This window comes from Ciconia boyciana, chromosome 9 (genome assembly GCF_034638445.1).
Source record: "Ciconia boyciana chromosome 9, ASM3463844v1, whole genome shotgun sequence".
NCBI lineage: Eukaryota > Metazoa > Chordata > Aves > Ciconiiformes > Ciconiidae > Ciconia > Ciconia boyciana.
Window position 1 is genome coordinate 23,366,826 of NC_132942.1, and position 19,061 is coordinate 23,385,886.

General features: G+C 41.0%; 2 protein-coding genes across 9 annotated transcripts in view; both read left to right on the top strand.

Moving 5' to 3' along the window:
• The window catches only part of RSPRY1 (ring finger and SPRY domain containing 1), a 37,483-nt gene extending 32,916 nt beyond the window's left edge, over window positions 1–4,567 (top strand). For all 5 annotated transcript variants that reach the window (XM_072872593.1, XM_072872596.1, XM_072872597.1 and 2 more), the window contains exons 14-16: window positions 564–716; window positions 2,881–2,985; window positions 3,947–4,567. In XM_072872593.1, the coding sequence (XP_072728694.1) occupies window positions 564–716; window positions 2,881–2,985; window positions 3,947–4,043 (355 nt within the window). In that variant the 3' untranslated portion in view covers window positions 4,044–4,567. The remainder of the gene's footprint in view (window positions 1–563; window positions 717–2,880; window positions 2,986–3,946) is intronic.
• A 2,225-nt stretch (window positions 4,568–6,792) lies between these two features.
• ARL2BP (ARF like GTPase 2 binding protein) lies at window positions 6,793–18,702 on the top strand. 4 transcript variants are annotated; one of them, XM_072872841.1, is made up of 8 exons: window positions 6,793–6,881; window positions 7,046–7,326; window positions 8,260–8,382; window positions 10,595–10,656; window positions 12,351–12,457; window positions 12,902–12,987; window positions 14,219–14,319; window positions 15,469–18,702. In XM_072872841.1, coding segments are annotated over exons 3-8 (399 nt in total). In that variant the 5' UTR covers window positions 6,793–6,881; window positions 7,046–7,326; window positions 8,260–8,341; the 3' UTR covers window positions 15,471–18,702. The 4 variants fall into 4 exon arrangements, with proteins under 4 accessions (XP_072728942.1, XP_072728939.1, XP_072728938.1 ...); XM_072872838.1 differs by having other exon boundaries at window positions 14,219–14,315; XM_072872837.1 differs by having other exon boundaries at window positions 14,219–14,241.
• The last annotated feature ends 359 nt before the right edge of the window (window positions 18,703–19,061 follow it).

Consider the following 19,061-nt stretch of genomic DNA (forward strand, 5'->3'; position numbering starts at 1 on the left):
GAGAGCTCAGACCTGGATTCATCTTGCACCGGTCCCACGCAAGTGTATGAGAGTTGCAAATTCCTCAGACTTGTGCCTGCTGAAATAAAGGAGCAGGAGCAGTGGACATGGAGGTGTCCCTTGCAGTTGGTGCTGCTCCTCACGACTCTACTAAACAGCAGTTGTTTGGAAGAAAAATACTTTTTCCAATGCTGAAGGAGATACCTGAGCTGATCAGTGTAAAGAGGATCAGGTTACAGGCTGTTCAGATATATGCATCTGCTTTTTGTGTAAGTGTGACTAATCCTAGTTGTAGACTAGGCAACCCTTATTGGCTGACTCAGTAGTAAATTCAGATAAACCCTGATAGTAAATTCAGAAGTCGAGAACTAAACAAGGAAAGTAATTGCAACTGAAACTGGATGTGTTAGAGGTTTTTCTCCCAATTAGCTGCAGAACATTTCTATTGAAGGAACTTGTCTCTTTGTTTCAGGGTATATTTTTGTCTGGTAATAGTAATAACATGTCTGGAAAGCTCTATTATTGCTTAAGTCATTCTAAAATGTCTGTTCATCACATTGCAGATCTGGCTTTTTTGCTGCGGCTAGTTTCATGTCCTATCAACAATGTGAGTTCAACTTTGGGGCAAAACCTTTCAAGTACCCACCATCAATGAAGTTTAGTACCTTTAATGATTATGCCTTTCTGACAGCAGAAGAGAAAATAATTTTGCCCAGGTAATCCTCCTGTCTAGTTTGAGTGTGTTTGCATGTGGAGAAATAAAATGCTTAACTTCAAAGTTGTACAGTCTTATGTTGTACATGGCAAAGTTATTTTCTATGGGGTCACGCTGCCATAGGTCTTTTTCAGAAAAGGATTAGACCATAGGCTCCAGTGCAACTTAATGAGTACGGCAGGACATATACAACCAAAACCCATTAAATTACAGTAATTTTGTAATATTAAGGTAAATTAAAATTAACTAGTACTGCACAGTAAACTGTTTTTAGTATAAGTGCCTCCTGCTGTCTAAGAATGATTAGGTTGGTTGAGGAGATATAGTCTTAATTAAAAAAAGATGTCTTATTTAAAATTGACCTAATTTGTGATGTTAGCAGCATGGAGGTACTGAATGATTGTGAGACTTGAAGTTTGACCTTCTTTTCTGATCTAGATGAAAACTTCCCCATTTGTGAATGACAGTACCAACAAAGGTTATTCAAATTTAGAAGTGCTTTCCCACCTAAATATAAACCAAGCCAGATAGAAACAGGTTTGGATACATTTTTCCTTAACTTACCAAACTTCTGGCAGGAATGAATACTAATAGCTTTTCTGGTTTAGGTCATTAGTAATGAAATTTACTGGAACACAAACAGTAACAGTGTACAATGTAATCTGGAATATAGTGTACCCCAGATTTGCAACTTTGTCTAAAGATGGCCCTCTAGAGTGGTGCTGCTGTATGTGATTGAAAAAATCTTTTGTTGCATCTAATTAAGTGGGGGCGGGGATTGTTGAAGGTGGGTACCCCTGACTGTAATAAAATTCAGAGACTGGTGTTGAATTATCTAGCTGTTCAATCAAGTGTACTTGAGGTACTTAAGTATCTTAGTGTTTAAAAAGAAAACAAAAAAATACCTTACTCTTGGATCAGAGTCATGCGTTGGCAAAGTTTGAGGCTTGTGATATTGTATTTATGCAGAGACAATCAAATGCAACTTGCAAGACCATTTTGTACTTACATACAGCCAGAGTAATTTACACTGCTTGTGACTGCAAGTGCTTTAAGTGAGAGTCTGATTTAATCCCTTAAGATGATCTGTTAGTTACCATTCTTGGTCAGCCCCCATTTCAAATTAAGTGTTCTTCTCTCTTATTAGTGTCATGCACTAGATGAGGGGGTTTGCAGTTTTTAGCTGATGATCAGATGTGATTATTATTGATGTCATTCTGGCACTACTCTTGCAGTGTTCAAGCATTAGCTGTGAGAGCTGTTATTGATTGTGCCAAAAGGTGTAGAGAGAGACTGGGGGAGGAAACTGGTTTCCTGCTGATGCCTGACTGGAGAAACTTGGCCTAACTTCTGTTAGAGCCTATTTAATATGTGATAGCACTGAAAGGCTCCATTCAAGGTTGGACACTGTTGCTCTTTGTGTAAACAAATATCATCCCTGCCCTACAGCCTGAACTGTCTGGAAATGATAAGCCAATCCTAAATTAAAAGATACCTTTGATCTTAAAAGTGATAGGAAAAAAAGGCAAGGGCCTAAGTGGACCCTAATTATACATCACAGGAGTTAACATAAACTTATGTAGAGTTGTGCTGAATTTAGTGAATCTAGTGTTGGGGCATAGTCTGGGCTAGACATGTCACCCTGCCATTGAACAGTTTTGATGTGTAGTGTATGTGTTCCAAATTTGAAATGTTTTATTCCATCAAATGGGGGGGTTATCCATTTACTCTCCCTTGTGGCAGTTGCCATACTGGGCTGTTGATTTTATTTTCAATTTCTATTCTTTTAAACCTTGTTACAGCATTATAGGGTTTCTGGATTTTGTTGATACATGGGTTTGTGTGGTTTATTTGGCTTTTTTCTTAACTCTTAAAAGTACACAGATACTAAAGAAGAAAGTTTTTGAAGTGTTCGGCTGTGGGAGCTAGAAGAATTGTAATCTGACACCCTCTTTGTCCCTTTCTGACAGACCAGAATAGGGAGTCAAAGACTATTCTGAACATCTTTGGGTGTGTTAAGCCTTTTTTGTGGGAAGTTATCTATGTTTATCAGCAGTAGTGTTGAGTAGCACAGGCAAGTGTTGCATTGGTGTTGATGCAATACTCATAGTTATGTATCTATCGTTTTAATTCAAACCCCTGTGTGTGTGTGTCTCTTTCTTCAGACACAGGCGCCTGGCTTTGTTAAAGCAAGTGAGTATCCGAGAGAACTGTTGCACGCTTTGCTGTGATGAGGTAGCAGACACAGAACTCAGGCCATGTGGACACAGGTAAAACCTTAAGAACAACCCAAACCCAAAGAAACAGGAAAATGTGTTTGACATTCAGCTTAGGTGCGACCAGATGCAGTCCCTGCTTATCTTGGTTGACTCCTCAGCATAAAGAAAATAACTCCTCCTTTTAAGGATGTGACAGATAGAGATTAAGCATAGTATTTGCACTGTTCCCCTCAGCCTACCCCTGAGCAGATTTAATCCCTAACTGTCTGTGTGTTTGAGCTTGGGGAAGTACTGTGGCTACGTATGTATGCTACCCCTGGGCTACCGAGTCTTAATTCCCTGATATCAAAGGTTTTACTAATGAGTACTTGTTTAGTACTGGTGCTGTGAAATCCAGATCACGTGAGGAGAGCAGAAAACTCATTATATACTCAAATACTCATTAAATGTTCAACAATAGATTGTCTCAAGTCACAAATTCGTCTAAAAGCTAAAAATGGGACAGCAGTATGAACAATACCATAATAGCACTTTCCTGCCTTTTAAGCAGCCTACTAGGAATTTAATCCAGTTAAGTCCACTTCCTTAGTGTTTTTAGAGCACTCATGTAAGCAGTCTTGCCATGGGTCTAGATGCTGGAAAGTTAAAAAGAGAAGAGATGTGCCTGGTATGTGTCAACAAGAAGTGGAGACAGCTTCACTCAGGGCACTGGGACTGCTGTTCTCCAGACCAGAGCAAGTATTAAGATTAACAAAAGCATGCAACTATAATCCTGACCAACTGCACTAGCAGTTTCAGGTCTGTAAGATGCTGAGCAGCAGGAGCCCCTCTCAAAGCCTGTGGATCCATAACACCTGACTTGCAATTCCTAATCTCCACACTGAAAGACTTATCTTGACTGTGTTTCTAGCAGGCTAACTAAACTGTTTAGTGCTTGGATTTTTTTACATTTAGTTTTTCATACTGTAAATGCAGGCTTTAACTGGGGTTTTCTTTTTTTCTTCTCCTTCAGTGACCTGTGCATGGAGTGTGCCTTGCAACTGGAGACCTGCCCTTTGTGTCGACAGGAAATACAAACCCGAGTCAGACAGATCTCTCACATTTCATGACATGTGGAGAAATACCACAGACTTGTTTTTAATGAACTCCAACCAATACCGAAAGGGGAAAGCATCTCTTTACGCACATAGAACCGTAGCCACAGACAGATTTCATGCTAAACTGTAATCTGTTTATCTTAAAAATGAAATCTTTAAGCTATTTCAAGTTGCCAGCAGTGGGAACTGGTTTCAACAGTAAGGAGAGCTGGTAGGTCAGCGTGCTATGGCTATTGGTTCCTCCAGGCAAGACCGTAGGAGAGCGTCGCTGCTCTTCCCCCTTTCCTTCTCGCCTGTCGCAAGTGCTGAAAAAATTTGCACTGGAAGTACATGTACAATGCATTTTAGAAAAGAAGACAAAAGAAATATCTGCTAAAACAGGGCTATTCTGTCTTGTGCGTGAAAGTCTGTTTTTGGCAGAAGTCAGTACTAAAAAAAGAATGCCAATGTTTTCCTATTTAATGTAGCCTCCTGCTGGTCAGAGACTCTGTATTTTCCAACAGTGGATATTAAACTGCTCAGAGACTTCATCTGTACACAGACTGATTTGAAAAGACAATGTGGAGACGGTAGAGAAACTCACGTTTTAATAACTTGGTGATTCCAAAGAACGTTCTGATTTGTTTTTAAATGTTAAAAGATCAGTGGTATTTTCAAGTACATAATATTTCTGATGCTTTTAACTTCAGTACCCACATTTTTTTGTGAGGATATAATTTTCGGGGGGTATTCTTAACCAATTATAATGCTGGACTGGAATTAATTTGATATTCTGGGTATTTTTTAAGGTATCATAAAACATCTTTTTTAATCAGTGTTGGTTTTGAAAGGCATATTCACTTTGGAAATATTGAGCTGTCTTAAAAGATTGGAGGAGAATTTGGGGCCAGTTTATTTAGAAAAAAAGAAATGTTACTTGGATAGCAGGTTTGGTCTTATTCTGTAACTCTTCAAAAATGCACCTTGCTTGCCACGTGTCAGTCCTGCTCTGAGCAGGTTTGGGGCCACGCTTCGTATTTTTGGGTAGGGATCATAGAGTGGGAATCTCTGCTCCACTTTAATTACGCATTTGTGACATTTGTATGTTAAGGATGCATTTCAGCAGGCAGCTTTTGACTGTTTTACTAGGTTTCTACAAGGAATCAGGGTTCACAGCTGGTGTCAGTGAAGTAGCACAAAAATCAGTGGAGGTATACTTATTTTGCACCAACTGAGGATATGACTTGGTCTCTTCCAAGACTTGTACAGGTTGCTTTTTTAAATTATCTGGCTATATAGTAGAACTTTACTAATTCACACACAACTTACACCAAAACCATCCCACTTCTTGGCAGTGATTCAACAGCAGAGGCTGTTGTAGTGAATTCTTATGCTGCAATGTATCTTATTTTTAAAATAGTTTATCATCTTTATTGTACTATCAAGTATTAACAAAGCAGAGCTGAGGTGGCTTCTTCCTGCTGAGCATTCTTGCTTCCTACCGACCTAAACAGGAGCTGAGACCTCTGCATACAGGTCCCCAGATCAAGCTCTCTAGCAATTCCTTTCACCTTCTGCCTTTAACTCAAGGGTGCTGAATTTCATCCAGAGTTAAAAAAAAAAAAGGGGGGGGGGGGGAAGTGTCTTCATTGATCCTCTGGAGTACAATGTGTGAATTAGGAAAGTTCTGTCCATCACTTTCTTGTTGACCTTTTTCCAAATATACACTGAATCCAAAACCAGAGTGCTGGTTAGTCTTTTTGCTAGAATGTGAATTCTCTTCCGCCTTGGTTGGCTGTTTTGATTAAAGTCACACTGGCAAACCTGTGCCACAGGGACCTCATTTCCTCACTAACTGTACTTTACAATTGCTGTGATCCATGTTGCCAGTCAGGGCTGAGTCCCTTCCTGCTTGGTGCTGAATGAGCAAACATGAACACCATCATGAACACCACAAGGATCTTAGAATTTCAGAATCGCTTGAAATGAAGTTTTAAATGCTTACAAATGCAATGATAGGATTTTATCCCTAAGGTACAAACATACAAGCCATACTTTAGGGAAGAGGTGGGACAGAACCATTTTGAACTCTGCCTTAATAGATTCTAGTAACTTCAGGGCTTTGGTTTCCCTGGCCAGGATTAACTGAGGTAAGATTTTCAGAAGTGCCTAGGACTCCTGATTTGTAGCAATTGCTGTATGAGATTAAGCTCTTAAGGCCCAGGTCCACAAAGGCTTTTGGGTGCCTGGTGTCCCCTTGAAATGGAGGTGACCGGAGAGCCTTGCTGCGTTTGTGGACGTGGGACTAAGTGCCTGTGTTCTTTGTTGAAAAGATATGAATGCTCTGGAAAATTTTGCCCCAGACTGTCTTCCATGCAGCTGGTGTTGGGCAGAGGAAGCCAACAGTGCCAGAGGAGGGAGCTGTGTTGCAGAGAACTGTCCTATTCATTTCACAAAGGGAAAGACTGTACAATTTGACTGGCTTTCTGCTGAAATCCATGATGGGGGTGTGTTTGTAAAGCTCGATCCTCCATGACTGGTGCAGTGCCCTCCTTGGTCCCTGCACGCCCCAAGGCTCTGGGCCTGGGGAGGGGAGGCAGTGGCTCCGCAAGCCCTCAGAAGGAGAAATTAATTGTAGGAAAGTTGTCCGTTCAACAATAAAAACGTCTTGAAGGCTATTTGTTGTTCTTAAATTCTTTCACTTCCGTTGAGAGCTGGGGTTACAAACATTTCCGTGCTAGAGGGTGATGCAGGCAGCCTGTGGAACAGGAAGTTGGCTCTGAGGCAGAAAGGCAAGTCCAGCGCCAGGCGGCTGTCTGCCCTTGTGTGAAACATTCGAGCACAGCCTTTTGCCGTGGTGACCTAAACCAGGTTAGGTGGGCTTGTGCGCCTGAGGCCCTGGCTTAGAGTGCTGTCCTCCAGCCTTCGGGATCCTGCTGTGTGAGGGGAAAACCTACTTTAATAACGGCGGGGGGGGGGCTGTGTGAATTATAACGACGCACGTTATCTACGTTTTCTTTTTATTTTCTTCCTAGGACAGCCTTTTGATGCCTGGACGGTAAACTCAAACCAGGACACCGGTGCCACCCGTCCCGCCAAGCCTGACGGCCCTCCGTGGCGGCGGGCACCGCCTTCCCGCCTGGCCCCGCCCACGTTCCCCATTGGGCCTTCTGGGTGTGGGCGGGCTCTCCGCGGCGGCCTCCGCTCTCTGATTGGCTGCGGGCGGGACGGAAGGAAGCGTTTCCCAGGCGACGGCCGGGCCGGAGGGGAAGGGACGTGTGCGATGGGGAGGTGCCGCTGGCTGCCGTGACCCGCGGTAGGTGCGGGGCAGGGCCGGGACCCTGGGCCCCTTTCCGAGGCGGGGGGGAGGTGACACGGGCCCGATGCCTGTGTTCCTCGGGAAGGGGGGGCTCACAAGGGCGGGTTACCTGGGCGCCTTTTGGAGAGGGAAGATGACGGCAGCCGGTCGCCTGGGTCCCTTCGAGGAGGGGGATGTGAGGCGGGACGGGTGCCTGGGTCTCCCTGGGGAGGGATGGGGCTGGGGGTTTCGCTCTCCCCAGGAGCCAGAACTGAGAAGGGGGAGGCGGGAGTAACGCTCATCCCTCTTCCTGTGCCGTGGGGTAGTGCTATAGAGCTGTCTCCCACTCTCGGAGGGCTGCTCTGAAGGCCGGCGTTGGATATAGCCCAGCAACGGTGGCGGGAGCAGGGTGTCCCTAGCACACACCCAGAAGCCAGCTGGCTGCTGCACTGGCCCGTCTCGGTCGCCCTGGGGTGCTGTGTGCCCTGTCCTGTGTGATGGGTCAGTAACTGCTCGCAGCCGCGGGCCGAAGGCCTGGCTGGGACACAGACCAGCGCTGGCCAGAGTCCCTGGCCTGGCACGTGGGATCACTGTCTGACGCACTGGACTGGGGTGGCATCTTCATCTTATCTGGCTTCATTTTCTTGTGTCTTTATAATAGTCGGTCATAGATGCTTCAGGAGAAAAAAATGTAAAGGTCAGCTGAAAACCCCTTACAGAGATTAACTGCAAGTGTGAGCAATTTTGAGCCTGTTCTCTGAGTAGGTGGAGAAAGTTCCTAAAGAATTTGGGTTATTACAGAAAAGAAGTAGCAGTAACTTTGGAAGAACGTGATTTTGAAATTCCTACATTTAAAAATTAAAAGGTTCTCTCCTGATTCACTGTTTGAGAAGTGTATGGTAATTTAACGACTGAATTTGTATTAATGCTAAGTTACATGTTACTCCTTAGCACTTTGTCCGAAAAGAAGAAATAACCACTATCAGCAGCAATATAGCAGATTGCCTCTCCTCCAGTCTGGTTATGCAGTATAATGATGGAGACTTCTGATGAAGAAAACTTTGGTGTAGCCATGTGAGTACACTACATTCTGTGTCAGATTTTCAATAAACTATTTCCTAGCTGAAATATTTTAATAGGAATATAATTACACAAATGAATTTATACCACACTGATTAGCAGATTCTGCCTCTTAGGAGAACAAGGGCATGAAATGCAAAGCTCCAGGAGCAAATAACATCAGTTTAGAGTTTAGATGAAGTCAAACTAAATATAACTGTAATGAGCCTAGCACCAGATAGCCCCGGCTGAGTGATCAAAATAAGCGCTGTAAGGCTGAACATTTTTTGTGTGTGTGTGTTCATCTTAAATTCAAAATTTCTCTCTCTTTTTCAAAAGCGTACATTGTCTTATATCACGGATTCTAAGAAGAGACTATTCCTCTGTGTTGGAATATGCTCCTTCTAGACATGCAAGACCTTTTACAGGTGGCCTCAATCAAATTTTACACTGGTAGATGTAAAATTTGTCTGGCATACTCTTCTCCTAAAGCTTATGGCAGAAGGGGACGTGTGTCTGTGCCTCTGTCACTCTAGTTCATAGATTTGGTTCTTTCAGTCTACAGACTGTCACAAATGGCCATGTGCCTGGGCTTCTTCAGCAGCGCAGGTTGTGCTGGCCTAGACTAGACATGATGAGGTGACAAAGGCTTAAACCCCAAGATTTGTGAGCGCGTGTTTCTTCAGGTGTGTGGATGCAGGTGTGTTGTATAGAGAGATGGAATCACTGCTATTTTGGAACAGTTAAAATTCCATTATTTGTCTCACAAGCTTAAAAAGGGGCTTAAATTAATACTTTAAATTTTCTGTTGCTGTTAGAATAAGCTATAAAACCTATAGTACTGTTTTGGAGGGGAACAAAAAGAGTGGAAATTATCCATAGCAAAGTCTCCTGTCCTTGCATGTAAATGGAAAGCGATGAGCCCTATTGCCTGAAGTCTTAAGTGTGATGCTCAGGGTACGTAACGCTTCGACTGTGCTGTGCCAGCTCCTCTCCTGGTGGCATCCTGCTCTCTGGTGGAAGAGCACACTTTTCCAGTCCCTTGGCTTGGCTTTGCTCGTCTCCCAAGGCTTAACACATCAGAAATGTTGCTAGAACATCACTTGGTGATCAGATGCCTTTTTAAATCAAGTATCTTTTAATTTTTCCTGGTCAGAATGAGCCCTATGGCTTATTATAGTTAAACTGTCAGTTGTTGGATTAATTTCACTGAACTATTTTTCAGTAGCAAAATAACTTTAATGAGTTTTTTTAAAACTTAGTCTGAAAGAGTGTTCTGCTCTGTTTACTAAAGAGAAATTTGAACGAGAAATAGAGAGACTTTTAATTTAATTTAAATAGTGTTTTCACTGATCAAAGCTAACTTTTTTCTTAAAGACAAATGTCCTATAAAGCTCGTTTCCCTCGTGTGAGAAAAGCCTGTCTTTCACCTCCTGGAGAATATAGGAAGAGTTCATCCCCCACTAAAGATGAGCTCTGAATGCCAAGGCCAAGGGGATCCTGTGGATTATCTAATGTGTCTGAACAAGCTGCACAATAATAGATTTAGCAGAGGGATCCAGAGTCCTGAAATGCTGGTACCAAAGGTTTCTTCCCTGGATGACTTCAGATCAATAATGGTGTTTAATATTTGCTCATGACTTTAGGAGATTATACCATTTATTTGTAGCATGCAGGGATGTTTCTTGCATAAGAAAAACCTTTCAGTTTCTTCAGTTGTATAATATTGTGTATATGTTGAGTTTAAGTGGTTCACAAGACCATGTATTTAGAAGTATTCTCTAGAGTGTCTAGAGTTCTGTGATCACCATGTAGAGTTACGCAGGGAAGAGAGCAGAAGGAAAGCTTGTGGTAGCAGCTGGGATTTGTGGAAAATGCTTAATTTGCTGTTCTAATTACACTCTTTACATCCTTCTGCACCAGGACTGGAATTACCTTGACCGTAATGCCAGTAAAACAACTTTTTTTTTTTTTTTTCTTTTTTTTTCCAATTAGGCACCTTACTGGGGGGGAAATACAGTAGAGGCCTGATGGGAATCCCCATGAAGCAGTCTTACCATCAGTGTCGTGGATTATTTGTAGGTTGAAACTAGGAAATTATTCATTTATCTTGTAATTACTGGGCTTATTTGTGGTTAGGCTTTTGTCAACACTTTTTAATTTTAACTTTTATTTCTGCTGTGGTTGAAATATATATTTATGGAGTACCGTCTGTCTTTGCTTTCAGCTCCTCCCCTTCTGACACAGAGTTTGATGCAATTGTTGGGTACCTGGAGGATATTATAATGGGTAAGCTCTGCATGTAGTTACAGACAAGATGAGTGCGAAACATATTGGAGGCTGCTCTTCTCTTAGCAGACATCCAGAGCCAAAATAGCCCCTGCCTGTTTCATGGAATCTTTCCTTCCTTTCATGACCCCTAACCTGGTAGTGTAGTAAAAAAATATATAAAAATATATAAAAGTCTTTTGTGTGCTGTTTGCACAACAGTGCTTATGAGTCTTGAAAATTATTCTCTGCACCACTGCAATACACTCTTTCATAAATAAACAGTAAAGACACTTGTAAATCTCACATAGAAATCAAAGCTTTTTGGAATTTTTATACCCTTTTATAAAGGGGATGGAAGAGACTGTGAGAGGTAGCCTTCCCTTCCCCAGCTCTGCCTAAACCTCTCCTAACCTGTTTGTCAAGATATTCTTAGAAGCTGCCATGGTTTGTCCAGGCAATTTGCTGTAGTGCCTAGCTGTTGCTACTGCAGGCAGCCTTTCATAATCTGTAATATAAAGTGCCTATGCTGCAGTTTAAGCATGTCGTTCCTTGTCCTGTCTCTGCTAAACACAAAGAATGGTTTATTTTCTCTGTCTGCAGCAGCATTGCGTTACTGGAGATGGCTGTCATAACATCTTGCCACTTTTCACTTTTTGAAACTATCCTTCTGAGTTGATTTTGTTGCATGTAACTTGCATGTATGCATACAGTTGTAACATGGCAGGACCTGTTCATAGCAGGAACGTTGAATGGCGCCGATCTCAGTGTGTGAGCTTAGGCAATAAAAGGTGCTAAATTCTCAGGACCATAATTTTAACTGAGAAGTCGGCATGTGCAAGGAAGTAGTTTACAAGATGCCAAGACAGAAATCATGCTAATCAGCCATCAGCTGCTTCATGAGAACAGCATATAATCTTTTTTACCACATCCTTCCCAGAGATATGTAGGTTCTGCAGCCTCAGTTTGCCTGGTGATGTAGTTGAATCTGGAGAAATGCCTGCTAAACTAAATTTGAATATATTAGGTTTTAGAAAGCTGAGACCGGTGTATTTTAACACTGTGTATAAGTAAACTTTATATTTATACCTGTTCTGTTCAAGTCGGTGGTGACCTACATGTTCATTTTTATTTTTGTTTTCTTCCACAACTGGAAAAAAAATCCTCATCAGATGAAAACAAATCTGGGAGTTTCACTAATATTTTTTAATTCAAAGAAAAAAAATTATTTTGAATTCTTGTAGGGAAGAGGTAGTCACTTTTGCTGAACAAAACAAAACAGATCCTGAAGAAAAAGGGGTTCAGAATAAATAACCTTACTAATAAAGCATAAAGCAGGAGGACTTTTTTGCTAATACTAAGTGTAAATGAAACTTGTCAACCTAGCAAGGACTACAATTACATGTTCATCCCATTCCATTCTGAATACACAGATGCTGTCAAAATGCGGACTGATGTGCTGCTGCTCTGTTGATTTGGCACCCTTAACTGAAGTAGTTAATTTCCCTCTGCCCTCCGCCAGCAGCCTCTGTCTTCTCACAGATGGGTCAGAAATGGTGGCTCAGCGGCAGCTGAGCAGTGGTGTGACTGACCCTGCATGTGTGCAGGGCTCCGTGGTTACAACAGGGAAGTGGAGGACTAGTGAATGTAGCTTTTGTATTACAAAAAGAATGACTAAACTCGTAACTGTATGATGCATTTTTGTTGTGGCCCAGATGATGATTTCCAGTTAATACAGAGGACTTTTATGGAGAAGCACTACCAGGAGTTTGATGACTCAGAAGAAAACAAGCTCATCTATACTTCTATTTTTAATGAATATGTAAGATACTTTTTCCTATTTTTTGCATGTAATGCTTTTTTTGTTTTTTTAAGGCCAATGTCAGGTCCTGTATTCCCCCCTTTATAAAACAGTGGGTTTGCATGGAGCACAGCCAACATACTGCCTGCTGTCTCATTCATCATCTGTGAGCAAGAAAGATGTTTTCTGGAGCTCTAGGTTCCTTTCTCTTTTTTTCACCTGAAAACTTATACAGATGTTTTGTTCTCACCAGTATTCCCAGCAAAAATGTTCAGCTCAGTGCGCCTCAGCAGTGGTGTGAATAATTGAACTAGCATTGCCCAGCTAAGGAATCTGTAATTGTTGGCCCAGTGAGGATAATACAAAGTGTCAATAAGGTGTCAGTGTAAGGAAGATGCACTGTTTTGAAATCTGCTCCTGAAATTTGTTATGATGTTGTTGGCGTGGTTTGTTTGTTTTTTTCAGATCTCTTTAGTAGAGAAATACATCGAAGAAAAATTGCTTGATCGGATTCCTGGTTTTAATATGATGGCTTTCACAATGTCATTGCAGTAAGTCTCTGCTTTGCTTTTGGTTGGGGGGCATGTTATGTGCTTCTCAGTTAATTCTCTTTATCTAGATTAAAACTTAGGTTCGACAGTTCTCCCTTTAGAAAGAAGTTTGTCTTTAATTAAAAAAAAGTGTTTGTGCATGCAATGACTGACTACTTTTCTTGCCTTCAGAACATTGTGCCACTCTAAATTTCTGAAGTGTTATGTGAAATATATTGGGGTTTAAGGGGTAGGAAGAGAAACCAGAATGAGAATGCTGAAGGGTTTTCTCCATCATTGTCACAAGCCAGACCCTTAAAAGGTTGGGTCTCATCTATCTCTTTCAGGCTCTGTGTTGGACACTTAAATAGCCTGGTAGTCTTTCAACAGTCATGTGATATAATGTCTTTATTGTAATTTTTGTAGAAAGCATTCAGAGAAAAGTTTGATTTGTCTTAAGCTTTTGCATTTAGTCACTTCAGCTTAACCAACTTTATGAAGAGGCCACTTTTGAAAGATCACTGTTTTTCCCCTTGAATAAGAAAATCAAGTCTCATTGGGAACTGAATATCTTATAATATTTGAATCTATTTAATTTTTTAAGTTTTTAAAATAAAACATTGGGAAGTTACTGTGAATACACATAGTATGCTTAAAAGATAGACTGTTTAAGGTAAAGCTCCTTCTGATAAGAATTAAATAATTAAAAAACCAAAACAAAACAACCCAACCCTTGACTTTTAAGAAAGTCTTGTTGAAATATACCAGTATGGAAGCACAGAGTCTTTCTTCCAAAATGTTTTCATCAAAAGTCAGCTACCAAGTATTGTCAGTACAGTCCCTCATTCTTAAGGGATATGTGTGAGCATTCTGTGCCTCTCCCCAGCCTTTCTCACCTTCCAGGGGAGACTCTAGCTGTTTCAGTGCTCAAGATAAATAAATAGGTAAACGTTAGTTGAGTGTTACTTCTGTTGACTTACTGCTCAATTGCTTTGTCTGGTTTTCAAGGACTGATGTGATACTCTTACACCTTGGATTTATGTAAATATAATATATTAATGTACTTGGATTGGGAGTACTACAAGGTAATATTTGGCTAAAGTTTTGATTTACAAAAGACCCATAGTAACATTATTGTTTAAATGTTGATATTGTTCTATTTGCCATGGTATCCTTTTGACCTCATACCATTTTAAAATAAGAGTTTATTTACCACACAGTTTTCTAATTCCCTAACTTCTTCTCTCTACAGACAGCACAAAGATGAAATGGCAGGTGACATATTTGATATGCTTCTCACATTTACTGACTTTCTGGCTTTCAAAGAAATGTTCTTGGATTACAGAGCTGTATGTATGTCACATGGTTTATTTTTCATTGGCATAATGGCTATTGTTTTTGTGTAGCTCTGCCTGAGAGTACCAAAGGCAGTGTTACTACAGTAGGTAGCATCATTTATTCAAAGTCTGTACAGGGTCAAAAGGCAAATAACTTCTCTGGGTGGCTATTTAAGCTCAAAATGTACATTTAATAATTTATGGAAAAGATGAGTGAAGCTGGCATGTGGAGCAGTTCTTCAGAAACACATGCTTTCTGCATCTTTGAACGTTGATTTCCAACTGAGCATAAGGGAACACTTTTTTACTGTGTGGGTAACTGAACACTGGCACAGGTTGCGCAGAGAGGTTGTGGAGTCTCCATCCTTGGACATAATCAAAAGCCATCTGGACATGGTCCTGCGTGGCCCAGCTTGAGCAGGGGGTTTGGACCAGATCACCTCCAGAGATCCCTTCCCACCTTGACCATTCTGTGATTCTATGATACGTTTTCTTAATTATTTTTTTTCCCCCAGCCAATCCAAAACTAGCTTTTTAAGCTTATTCCATTTGTATTTCTTCTCCTCTCTGTCCAGGCTAGAGAAACAAACAGAATTATTAAGGTTTTTGAACGACCTTTTTCCCAGGGAAATGAAATACATGTAAGCGCTCCCCAGTATCTGTCCAGTCACATTTGACAAAGGAGCAAAAGAGTCAAAGTTGTCAGATTTGTGTCCTCTGCGGCCTCACCCAACCCCTTTAAGTTTTGTGAAAATGGGGGCAGGTTCAGGAGAAAGAGACTGTCCGTGTCTCAGCAGCAGGAATAGTTTCAGTTGGGTTTTGCACTTTTGGGGACACCTGAGAGGCAAACCACAGAAGCTAGATTTCATTAGTTCCTTGAGCACTGCATGAGCCTGCTGGCTGGCCATTCTTGACCAGATGTAAGCAAGACTGTGCTCTGACTTGGACGTACGGCTGGCAGAGTGACAGCGACCTTACTCCAGGGATTCCTGCGCGATCTCTTCTTGACGTTTGTGTTCACATTCAATCATAGATGCTTAGGTAACATGTAATTTTGTATTGATTTGATGCAACAAACAGAATATGTATTGCCTGTTTCGTTTTTTGAACTGCTTATTCCAAAACAGCATTGAGTCACAGATTTCTTTTTCTCTGATATTTCTAGGAGAAAGAAGGTCGAAGTCTGGATTTAAGCAGTGGGTTAGTGGTGACTTCATTAAACAAATCATCAATATCCTCCTCCTAGAACAGTTTATGCAGCACTTTCCTTCTGCAGATGAGTGCTGCTGCTTTCATTTGGACATTAAAACACTAAAGGTCATGAGAATCAAAGTGCTTTTACATGATGAAAACTCATTCACCCTCCAGACTATACCTTCAGAGGCCTGATCCTAGAAACATCTGTTTGTGAATTCTGGTTGGTATTCTGTGACCACAGAAGACAACAATTTCACCTCTACCACAGTAAATACACAGTATTTAGTTTTAGTAAACACACAGTATTTGTACACCAGCCTAACCATTGTGCATGCTGAGAAGCCCAGCAACTGAAAGGACAATAAACAGGCCTGTGCGCGTGTTATTTGGGTTGGCATCTTAACCATCTCCCCAAAATGTAGAACTTTTCAGAATCAAGATGGCAGTGTAAAAAGAGCATATGTCTCCCACTCTTGGAAGGACAGGTGTGAATACATAACCTCTGAGTTCCTCCCCATCAATGTTTTGTTGATTGGTGTTTTTTTAAAATACTTTAATGTGATCTTAAGTGATCTACAGCTTTCTAATGGAAGAATATGTTTTAATTTGTAGAGGTTCTAGCATAAGACTGTCTCTCAGCTCTGACAATTGATATGTTAGTGTGTAAATCTGTCTGCTCTCTGGCTTTTCTAAGTCTCACCCTTAATCTGCAAAGTTCTCTGATTCACTTTTGTTCAGGCCCCAGCTCTTCTACATTGGGAAAAATAACCATGATAAACTGCAATCTGGCCTATGTATGCAATTTCTTACTTTCTTTTCGGCGAGGCACAGCTGCATTAGTTCTAGTAATATAAGCTTGATGGTAGGTTGGGCACAGACATGTTTACCGTCATGTCATTTACTGTTCTAAATAGCATGCTGATTAAAAGGCGTGATTTTGCTATTAAACTGTTAGCAACATTAGTGCAGCCATGCATTTTTCAGCATCCATTGAAAAATAGATGAGTGGCTTGCTGGTGGAACTGTAGCCATAAGCCTGTGACAAAACCCTAGGCGCATCTCTGGCAGTTGGAATTAAAATGCATTTGGAGCTACAAGGACCCTCTGTTCTTATGCTGTTCAGGCACGTTAATCTGCCACTTAATGACGTGCTCAGGCAATGTGAGTATCTCTTTAAAAGCCTAAGAGTAGATAGAACACAGGATGGTGAGCGGTACCCTCTGCTCTGACCCACTGCAGTTTGACACAGCAGGGGAGATGCCCTTCAGCAGCAGTGAAGTTGCTGATTGGTGGCTGTCACCTGATGAGAACCTAGCCTAGACAAAGGAAAATTATGGCCGGGCCATTGCAAATTTTTGTTTGTGGACAAGAAATGTCTTATAAGAACAAACAACATGAAATCCTGTTCCTATTGGCATCTGACTGGTTTCAACAGTAGTAGGACTTTGTTCTTCAGCTGAAATAGTCTTTGAATACCCGTCAAGACTCCTAGCCATGCAGGCAAAAATAAGCCATAATTACACTACAAAATACAGTAACATTAAACAGGTTTGTGGACAGACCATAATGGCTTTTTTAAGGCTGGCTGGCAACAGTAAATGTAGCATCCTAGTATTTTGACTCTGCATATACCAAATTTATGAGTGCTGCAATAATTAATCTCATTAAGTTTCTAGTATGCTGTGCTCATGGCTCTGCAGTTTTTTGTCTGGGATTATTCTAGTATGTTGAAATCTCCCTCATAGGTGCACACACGCAGATACACACACACTTCCTTTAAAAAATAAAACAACAAAAAAACCCCAAACAAACTATTCCTTCAGAATTTTTTTTAATCTCCTCTAATAAATTTATGCTTGCCAGATTTGAATGATAAAAGCCAGAAGCTGAAGCAAAATTAAGAATTGCAATAACTGTCTTGGGGGGGGGGGGTAGGGGGAGTTTCATGGTTTGTTTTGTTTTTTTTTTTAAAGGAGATTAGAAATCCTTCTGGGTGTGTTTTGATCAAAAGCAGTTTTGTAGACTTTCTCTTCCAGTGAACACCACACAAGCTCATTTTGATTCTCCCTTCAGCAACAGTAACCCGCTAAGGCAATGTGAGTACATCCCTAAAAATGCTAATTTGCAATTCTGTGGTTTGAAATGCATGTTCCTGATCCTTCTGACAGCAGCAAAGTCAGTGAAGCTCTGTCAGCTGGGGTTGTCCCACCAGGATTCACAGGTTTTTACAGGTCTACCTACCACCTGTGCCGTAAAAAGCAGCTTTTCCCATGAGCACAGAAGTCGGTGCTCAGGCATGCATGGGTAGTTAGTTCGCAAGCAGAGATGATGCTCCAAGATGTTTATTCCCAGAAATAAAGTTATGAAAACAGAGGGTTGTGTTTTTAACACAAACTAGATGCAGCTCCCCTGCCATGTGAATCCTGAGGTTAACATCAGAGAAATTTGAGACTTAAAATCTAGTTGTTTTTCTACTGACAGTGTATGGACTGGAGTTCTTCATTTAACTTCTCATCTGTTTATATAATGTTGACTTTTTAATGTCAGGAACAAATCTTATCAAATTTTAAAAGAATCTTGTTGACATAATTGTTAATTGTTGAGCTAAAATAATTATTTGCAGCTAAAACTAAAAATATCCCTGACATTTTTTTACTGTAAAAAGTTTTCATTCTTTTTCTATTACAGCTGTTTCAATTAATTACTTAAATCAATGGCAGTATAAGTTAATACCTCAGGCAGTTATTTTCTGGAGGGAGTTCTGTTGTATTTTAAGCAAGGTCTCTTGTAATTTCGGAGGCTACAAGGCACGGTTGGGGATGAATTCTTATTTTGATGGGGAATTGTATCTCAGTGTTTCCTGCAATATCTTTCTGCCCCTGTGCCGCTCTTTTCTGTCTGTGTGTTTTCTGTGGGCTGCTGCTCCCAGAATAACTCGTCCTTCTGCAACACTCCTATCACTCATCCCTGGTTTGATGCATTTTCCATCAGGCAGAGGGGCTTTTTAAAGAGATTAAATTTCTCTATGTAATGGACTATCTGTGTGCAAGTCTAACTTCACATTTTAAGAATTTTAACATTGTCATAACAATGCATGAAGAGGCTAATTTTCTTATTGATTTTTATATATATATTCATAGCTGTGGAAACTTGACGCTTCATTTAGCTCACTGAAAACCAAATAAAGGCAGATCTGCCAGGAGCTAATGCAGTTTGTCCAGTCCTTTTCAATTCACACCTTCCGTTAATGCAGTTAAATTTCCTGAGCTTCTGTAGACAAGTTGTTAAAACTTTTCCCATGCAGAGCATGCGGTAAATTTTGCAGCATAGCTCACTGTGCACCAGCTTTCCTGTGTAGAAATATCCGGAAATAAATTGAACCCATTTCATCTGTTTTTATTAGCTTGTACAAGGAGGATGTGAAAGGAAAAGTTGTGTCGGGCAGGGCATCACTTCAAGTTCTGACAAACACCAATCTGTGTCCCTAAGAAATAAAAACTGACTTTATTGTCTGCAGCATGGGGGAACAGCATGGAACTGAGCCTGGTGTGTTCCCAGAGC